This window comes from Pongo abelii, chromosome 8 (assembly GCF_028885655.2).
Source record: "Pongo abelii isolate AG06213 chromosome 8, NHGRI_mPonAbe1-v2.0_pri, whole genome shotgun sequence".
Lineage (NCBI taxonomy): Eukaryota > Metazoa > Chordata > Mammalia > Primates > Hominidae > Pongo > Pongo abelii.
The window spans coordinates 73,548,749-73,557,415 of record NC_071993.2 but is presented as its reverse complement, the minus strand read 5'-3'; the positions used below and the strand labels follow the sequence as shown (position 1 = coordinate 73,557,415).

The following is an 8,667-nucleotide window of genomic DNA, read 5'->3' as shown; positions in this document are numbered from 1 at the left end:
GAGAGTCAATAGGAGGAAAGGTAACAATCCCTTGGCATTTTGGAACCAGGGCCTGTCCCTGTGGTCTAGTAACATCTTTTTAGATCAGAGTGTCAGAGTTGGCAATTGGGACTGTCTGGATCTTTGTGGTGCTCCAGGTGGGTGATGAAAATCAGCGGGCCTGGGTGAGGCTCAGGACAGGTCCTCAGAAACTCTAGTCCCCCCAGCGACTCCCTTGTATGACCTCAGCCCATGTGCTCATGCTCCCCAGAGACCCTGAACCCCGCCTGAGGCTTGGCATGGAGGATATACTGCAAGTCCAAGAGATTCTCATTCCAGACTTCATGGAGTAAAAGGAAAACATTTTGGTCCCATATGACCTTTGACAGCAGGGCAGGGCCACCTATAACATCAGATCCACCATATTAGGTTCTATTTTCTGTTCTCTCCATCTTCTCTTTCCTAACTCACCAGCTCTGTTCTTCCTCCACCACCTCCTAGACCTTAGGCTGACTAGTGGCACCAAGTGGCAGCCTCTGGCCTTGTCTACTTCTTTTTCTTGTTTTTGAGATGGAGTTTTGCTCCTGTTGCCCAGGCTGGAGTGCAATGGCATGATCTCGGCTCACTGCAACCTCTGCCTCCCGGGTTCAAGTGATTCTCCTGCCTCAGCCTCCCGAGTAGCTGGGATTACAGGCACGTGCCACAACACCCGGCTGATTTTTGTAGTTTTAGTAGAGATGGGGTGTCACCATGTTGGTCAGGCTGGTCTCGAACTCTTGACCTCAGGTGATCCACCCACCTCAGCCTCCCAAAGTGCTGGGATTTCAGGCATGTGCCACCGTGCCTAGCTGGCCTTGTCTACTTCTGTAGAATGGGTAGTCAATTCTCAACCAAAATACTGTGGCTGGAACAATGTGATTCCAACCGTGGCCCCATAATGCAGCCAAACATGCCCGTTACCTACCAACCACTTTACATGCCATGTGCATGTCATCTCATTAACCCTACAGCATCCCTCTGAAATATGGCATTGCCCTCCTCATCTTACAGGTGGAAAAACTGAAGCTTGAGAGAATAAGCAACCTAAACAGTATTGCACAGCTAATGAGGAGTCAAATGCAGGCCTGCCTGTCCCCAAAGTCCAGATTCTTCCTTTCCTAAAATGTCAGGGCTAGGGAAGTGCTGAGACCCTCTGGTCTACCCCCACCCCCTAATTTTATGAAAGACAAGGATAAAGTCCCAGGGAAACAATGTTTTCAAGGCTACCCAATGACGCATGACCCCATACAGGCTCTATAAGGATGTTACACTCGGTCATCTCTACATCCCTGGTACCTAGCACAGGATCTGGCACGTTGGAGGTGCTTGAATAACTGTGAATACAGGAACACAGTCATTTAATAGCAAAGCTAGAGCCCTGTCCCCCAAGGCCAGCTTACTGCCTCCCCTCCCCCTCACGCCTGGCATCCCACCTGGATGTATGCATGGTTGGTCGGATGAAACTCCTCCCCGACAGGATTAGGACACTCGCCCTCGCAGCGATAGGCGTTGTACTGCTTGGGGTAGATGATCCAGGAGCCCCATCCGATCAGGTTGAAGTCCACCTGGAACTTGACCTTCCGACACAGTTGACTTCTGTCTGGTAAGTGATGTCGACGGTGCCTCTTGCCCCATTCCCAGGACAGCTGTCCCTCCTGGGCCCGCCAGGAGCTCTCGGCTTCCCACAGCAAGGTGGACCCACCCAGCCGCCTCTGCTCTTGTGAGAGGTTGGAGTAGAGCATAAGGAGCACATTGGTGGCAGGTGGTGTGGTGGGCCGCGGCCAGCACTCTCCAGCTACCCTGGACATCTGCTTCTCCAGGGCCCCAGGGCGCTTCAGCCACTTGGAGAGTGGTCTGGTCACCTCCAAGACCATGCTGCCCAAGGAAAAGGTGACCTGGGACAGAGTGACAGTGAACAGGTCCATCTGAAATCGCTCTAAGCAGCTATCTGAAGCCTGCTCTGTGTCGGGCTTTGGTTGGTGGAAAATCTCAATGGCAAGTGAGCCCTCAGTGGGGAGGTCCACGGGGCTGGACAGCTGCAGCCGGAGCTCAGCCCATGCCAGATCCTCTTGTTGGCTCAGGAAGGAGAAGTCAAAAGCAAACGTCCAGTTCTGCCCATCCACCTCCACATCTGGGTAGGAGAAAACAAGGAAGGAAGGAATCAGGGTGAGTGAGGGCCTCCCCCAGCCTCAGTCAGCGTCACAACCACCATAGCTCTTGCTGGAGGCCTTACCTTATATAGAATTACCCTCGAATTCTCACCCCAACTCTATGAGTTGGTAAGATTTTCGAGTCCCTTTTAGAGATGAGGAAAACTGAGGCTCAGAGTGGTTAAAAGACCTGACCAAGGTGTCATTCTTGGAAGGTGGCAGAGCCAAGAGTAAACCTGGATTCGCCCAACTGCCAAGCCCAGACTCCGAATTACTGTTCTTCCAGTCCCCCTTCCAAGATAACTTGCACAGCCAGAGGACAGTCAGTAAAAATGTGATGAGTTGCATCTCCCCCTCCCCTCTCTCCTCCCATACATAAAGTCTGACCAACATGGAGAAACCCCGTCTCTACTAAAAATACAAAATTAGCTGGGCGTGGTGGTTTGTGCCTGTAATCCCAGCTACTCGAGAGGCTGAGGCAGGAGAATCATTTGAACCTGGGAGGCAGAGGTTGCAGTGAGCCGAGACAGTGCCCTTGCACTCCAGCCTGCACAACAAGAGTGAAACTCTGTCTCAAAAAAAAAAGAGTGGCCTGTTTTACAGACACATTGAGCTAGATGTGAATATCATGGAAAACCTCAGAGCTCTCAGGGAGCCACAGGCAATAGAAGCCAAAGACTGCTCACCCTTTACCCACCCCCTAGTTCCTAAGAGTTTTTGGCAACCTTACAAATAGGTTTCTAAAGGCTTTCCAGGCATGACTACCCACCTACAGAATGCTCGCCCATTCCTGTCCCAGGTCATTCACACACCTGGGGCACACAGCAATCGCATGCACCCAGAAGCTTCCAGAAGGCTGAAAGTGGGAGTTGCCCCTTTACAATACAAGGTGGATTATTTCCCAAAGAAATTCACTTTCTCTCTGACCAAAGATGCTCTATGAGACAATAGAAGAATAAACTGTTAGATGCCCAGACTGGACCTACATCAGAGATCATCACCCAGAAGACACACACACCCAGCCCTTTTCCACACACCCAAGACAACCAAACCCAAACTGGATGACAAGGAGTAGGGGAGCACACTCCATATATTCTGGTCCTGGATTGATTTTCCCTGATGTCTGGGAATAGCACAGATTTGTGGATTTTCAGGTGACTTAATAGTAATGCCGGGCACGGTGGCTCATGCCTGTAATCCCAGCACTTTGGGAGGCTGAGGTGGGTGGATCACCTGAGGTCAGGAGTTCGAAACCAGCCTGACCAACATGGAGAAACCCCGTCTCTACTAAAAATACAAAATTAGCCAGGTGTGGTGGCTCACGCCTAATCCCAGCTACTCAGGAAGGCTGAGGCAGGAGAATTGCTTGAACCCAGGAGGTGGAGGTTGCGGTGAGCCGGGATCGCGCCACTGAACTCCAGCCTGGACAACAAGAGCGAAACTCTGTTTCAGTGACAACAACAACAACAACAACAAAAATAGTGATGAACTTTCTTCAAGCTCAGTTTCCTCTTCTTTGCGATGGGAATAATGCTGCACCACCCTCTCTGATTATCACAAGGACCCAGAGAAATAAAGAGGTGTGAAGGTTTATTGCTAAATAAAAGTCAGGGTTATTCATTAGAAATAAGACAGGGCATTTGTAACTCTTTGTGAATAGACTCTGGAGGTAGTGATGATCTCTGATGTAGGTCCAGCCTGGCTGCATAGCAGTTTATTCATTGACTGTCTCCTAGAGCATCTTTGGTCAGAGAGGAAGTGAATTTCTCTGGGAAATCCAGCTTGTATTGTAAAGGGGCCACTCCCAATCTCAGCCTCATGGCAGCTTCTCCCAGCCCATCTCCAGCAGCTCTTTTTCACTTAATTTCCACTTCCCTCCTCATTAGCACCTACAGGAGGCAATAACCGGCCCCTGACTAGCAGCTTTCCCCAGAAGAGTGGGGAGGAGGCTAACATTACTCAGCACCCACTGCTGCCACCTGTACCTGGAGGATTGGGGCGGTGAGTTTAAAAACACTTTATCTTGGCCAGGTGCAGTGGGTCACTCCTATAATCCCAGCACTTTGGGAGGCTGAGGTGGGTGGATCACTTGAGGTCAGAAGTTTGAGACCAGCCTGATCAACATGGTGAAACCCTGTCTCTACTAAAAAAAATGCAAAATTAGCCAGGCATGGTGGTGCACACCTGTAATCCCAGCTACTTGAGAGGCTGAGGCAGGAGAATCACTTGAACACAGGAGGTGGAGGTTGCAGTGAGCCGAGACTGCGCCATTGCACTCCAGCCTGGGTGACAAAAAGCAAAACACTGTCTCGAAAAAAAAAACTTTATCTCAACTCTTTTAGAAGAAGGCACTCCTGCTTAATGGTTAAGAGCAGGGACCCCCAAGTCTCCTCATGATGGCTCAAATTCTGTCACTTGCTGTTTGACATTGGTAAGGCTACTTTCCTTCTCTGAGCCTCAGTTTCCCTCTCTGTAAAAGGGAGATGGTAAAAGTAGTCATCTCACAGGGGTGTTAGGACTAACTGAGATAATTCATGTAATGTGCTTTGCCCAGCACAACCAAAGTTCAATAAACATTGGCCGTCATCAGCTGCCTCATTATTGCCCAGGTCCAAGAGTTAGAAATGAAGGTGTCCGGACAGGCCACAAGGACCTGGACAGGGGTGCAAAGTCTCCTGTGAACAGGATGGGCAGTGGGCAAGGCTGGGTAGGGAAGAGGCTGCTCCTTCCTGCTGAAAGAAGTCTGTGACTCCACCACCCTTCCTGCCTTCTCCCACTGCTGCCAGGGTGCCCTGGGACAGGGCTGATAGGTTCTCTGGTTCATCTTAGAAGAAAGGTTCTAATATTGTGGGTGTCACTGGTGCCTGATGCAAGGTAGGAATGTTCTCAGAAAAAAACAAACACATCCAAATACAACAAATGTGATTTTAAGGTGGGTATGAGGAAGGGGTTCATGGACACCCAAAAACCCATTCATATGCTGAATGCAGACTTAGCCACACAGATGCCCCTGATGTCCTCCCGGCCCACCTCCAGTTCTTTTTTTTGAGATGGAGTCTCGCTCTGTGGCCAGGCTTGAGTGCAGTGGCACGATCTCGGCTCACTGCAGCCTCCACCTCCTGGGTTCAAGCGATTCTCCTGCCTCATTCTCCCGAGTAGCTGGGACCAAAGGTGCGTGCCACCATGCCCAGCTAATTTTTGTATTTTTAGTAGAGACAGGGTTTCATCATGTTGCGCAGGACGGTCTTGATCTCTCGACCTCATGATCCGACTGCTTAGGCCTCCCAAAGTGCTGGGTTACAGGCGTAAGCCACTGTGCCCGGCCCCACCTCCAGTTCTGAAGAAGAAAGTGGCTCACACCCTTGGGTTCCCTTCCTGTCATTGACACCACCGTCCCCAGACAGGGCTGTGAGGGCCTGACACTGAGCACCCACTCTACATTTTCATAAATTATAAGGGTCGTTACCATCAGTGGCTTCCCGTGTGCCAAGTGTTTCACAGGCATTCTCTAAATCTCCTCACTGTTCCTCTCATCTCACCATTTGCAGATGAGAAAACTGAAGGTCTAAGGTGAAGGTTAAACGGCAACAGATACAGCTGTAAACCCAGTTGGACTCCAACATCCCTTTCATGCAACTGCAGTGCAGTTTATTCTAAATAAACCCAAGATGGAAGGAGTGGGGCCAGGACATCCCTTCTCCTCCAGTCTCCCTCCAGGCGGGCTCTTCCCACTGCTCTTAGAAAATGAGGCCAATTCACAACGTAAATGTGCCACATGCCACTGTACACTCAAAAACAGGGTTTAGGCCAGTCGCGGTGGCTCACGCCTGTAATCCCAACACTTTGGGAGGCCGAGGCAGGCGGATCACGAGGCCAGGCGAGACCAGCCTGGCCAATATGGTGAAACTCTGTCTCTACTAAAAATATTAAAAAATAGCTGGGCGCAGTGGCGTGCGCCTGTAGTCTCAGTTACTCGGGAGGCTGAGGCAGGAGAATTCCTTGAACCTGGGAGGCGGAGGCTGCAATGAGCCGAAATCGTGTCACTGCACTCCAGCCTGGGCAACAGAGGGAGACTCTGTTTCAAAGAAAAAACAAACAAACAAACAAAAAACAGTGTTTAGCTGAAAGAGAGCAGTCTCCTAATTTACAGAAGGGAAGGCAGACAAACCAAGACGCGCCAGGGACAACAGGGAATCAGGAAGCAGGATTTGAGGCCTAGAACCCAGTTTTTCAGATGCCTGCCCATCACCGCACACATCTCGAACTTTCCAGAAGGAAGTGAACTGGAAAAGCGCTCCCTCCCTTCTTTGCCCCCTCCCATCCCCGGCCGCTTTTCGGTGGAGGGGCCGAACACTCCAGCAAATTTCTCATTGCCCCGCCCCCGAGGGTGTCCCCGGTCTGGCTGGTCCCCAGATGACCCTTCCGGAGAGGGTCACCGGCTGTCTGACCCCAGGCGCGGGAGCGAGGAGCCCCCGGCACCAGGTCACAAGGGGCGGGCAGGAGGCAGGTCGGATCAGATTAGCCTTTGTGGATTGCGCCCCGGCCCCGGGGAGGGCTGTCTGGCCCCCCAGGCGGAGGGAGGCGTGGGCGGCCGCGGCTGCCCAGGCTGCGGAATGTGGATTGAGGCGCGGAAGGGGCTCCCTCTCCGCAGCACTCACCTGCTCGCCGCGCTGGGTGCCCAGAACGCGCTGCCAGGTCCTCGAGGGCGATACCCTCAGATCCCTGCCGTCCTTGACACCCACTCCCCTGCAAATCATGGCCCCGAACCCGGGGTTAAGCGAGACACTTGACACCTCCCTGGCGCGGCTGGAGGACCCAAGGCTGCCACAGTTCGCGACTTCGGGACAGCCCATCCCTGATCTCCAGGCCGTGAGCCCGAATCCCCAATGTTACCAGCTCAGCTGCCGATACTTCCGACGTCACACCCCGGGACCCATTCAACCTCACTCGCAGAAATAAAAAAAAAATCGCCAAGACCAAACCATTACAGTAATACCAACGACCGTTGACTGTGGCTGTGCCGGATACTGCGCTGAGCGTTTCGCGCGCATTGTCATCTCGCGCTTTCCACAGTCTGATAGGCGAGGTGTTATTTATTACACCTATCCTACAGATGCGCAGACCCAGGCGCCAGGATAAGCAACTTCATAAGACTGTGGAGATTAGGGGCTCCCACCCTTCCGCGCTGCGCTCCGCGCAATCCCAAACCAAAACCCAGAGACAATGGTCCCCGTCGAGGACACACCCTGAACGCTAGAATCCCTTCCCGACTCGGCCGTGGATGCGCCCCCAGCCACCAACGCTGCACCCCGAGCCTGCTGACGCGGAGACACCCGCAGAGGTAGGCCCTGGGCTCGGGACTCCCGGGCGGCGGCAAACCCGGCTCGGAGCCGCAGCCCCCAACCCAGAGCACTTCCCGAGTCCGCTGGCTGGACGCGGCGGAGGCGCCCCGAGGTGCCCAGAAGGGCGCGGCACGCGGCACAGCCTACCTTGTGCCTGTAGGCTGCGGACGATGTCTGCCCTCGGCAGCGGGTCGCGGTAGAGGCTCAGCATGTACGCCAAAGGGGACGGCGACGAGGGCTGCCCCCGCGTACGCAGGAGCGCAGTGGCCACCGTCGCAGCACCCGCCTGGAGTAGGGCCCACCAGGCGTGCAGGAGGAAGGGCAGGCAGTGGGCGTGCATGGTGGGCTGGCCAGGCCTGAAAGCAGCACCTCCAGCCCTTATATCCTGGGCCTCAGCAGCCGCCCCGCCCCCACCTTTCCTCCCTCTGGGGAAGCTTTAAGATCATATAACCCCCCTCCGGAGGGTGGGGGGCAGAGAGACCTCCTGCTGGGGATGGGCGAGACCTAAGCCTGGTGCGGAGGAGGCCCGCAAAGCTGGCGGAGGACCTAGTTCCAGGGACGGGATCTAGGGCTCCTGGTTCGCCCGGTCTGGACACCCTGGCACCCTGCTCCTGTGGGTACCAAAGGCCTTGATGCTGAGACAGAGCAGGCTTGTCCCGGCAGATTCCCAGGTCAGAACTGCGACTTCCTTACTCGACCTCACCTGGGATCCCTGCCCCATGCTCTCCACTCAGGCTGCAAATGGACCGCAGGCTCCTCAAGAAGCAGGAAGAGAATGCCGAGGGATCCTCGTGGCTCTCAGGCAGACTTTGACACAATCTGGCCGGTGCAGCCTCCCTGGCCACTGTCTAGATGGCCTCGGGGAGCACCCCTGGCCCTACCAAATACTGAAGTGCTTTCCTGGGGAAGACAGAAGGCAGGAGAGACCAGGACGATGACTTCTCCATCTGAAAAGGGAGTGTTCAGCAGAAGCTGGAGCCAACGGGGTGATCCTGTTTCATCAGGCTCTTCCCCGACAGGCAGACATCACCCCAGTGATTTCAGGAGGAAAGGTGTTACCCTTGTTGCCCACATCCCCCAATCCCTGCCTGGTGTGGCAGGGCCACAGAAGACATGGGTGGCGGCTCAGGGCCACTCACTTTGATCTCTGGGCCCAG

The 8,667-nt window shown here is 53.9% G+C and overlaps 1 protein-coding gene across 2 annotated transcripts in view; it reads right to left on the bottom strand.

Moving 5' to 3' along the window:
* The window catches only part of NODAL (nodal growth differentiation factor), a 17,905-nt gene extending 9,238 nt beyond the window's left edge, over positions 1-8,667 (bottom strand). Inside the window, exons 1-2 of one of the 2 annotated variants that reach the window (XM_054522531.2) lie at positions 8,214-8,667; positions 1,452-2,149 (exon numbers count right to left, since the gene is read on the bottom strand). In XM_054522531.2, the coding sequence (XP_054378506.1) occupies positions 1,452-1,943 (492 nt within the window). In that variant the 5' untranslated portion in view covers positions 1,944-2,149; positions 8,214-8,667. Of the gene's footprint in view, positions 1-1,451; positions 2,150-7,657; positions 7,910-8,213 lie in introns of those variants that run through there. The other variant, XM_002820855.4, reaches the window with a different exon arrangement.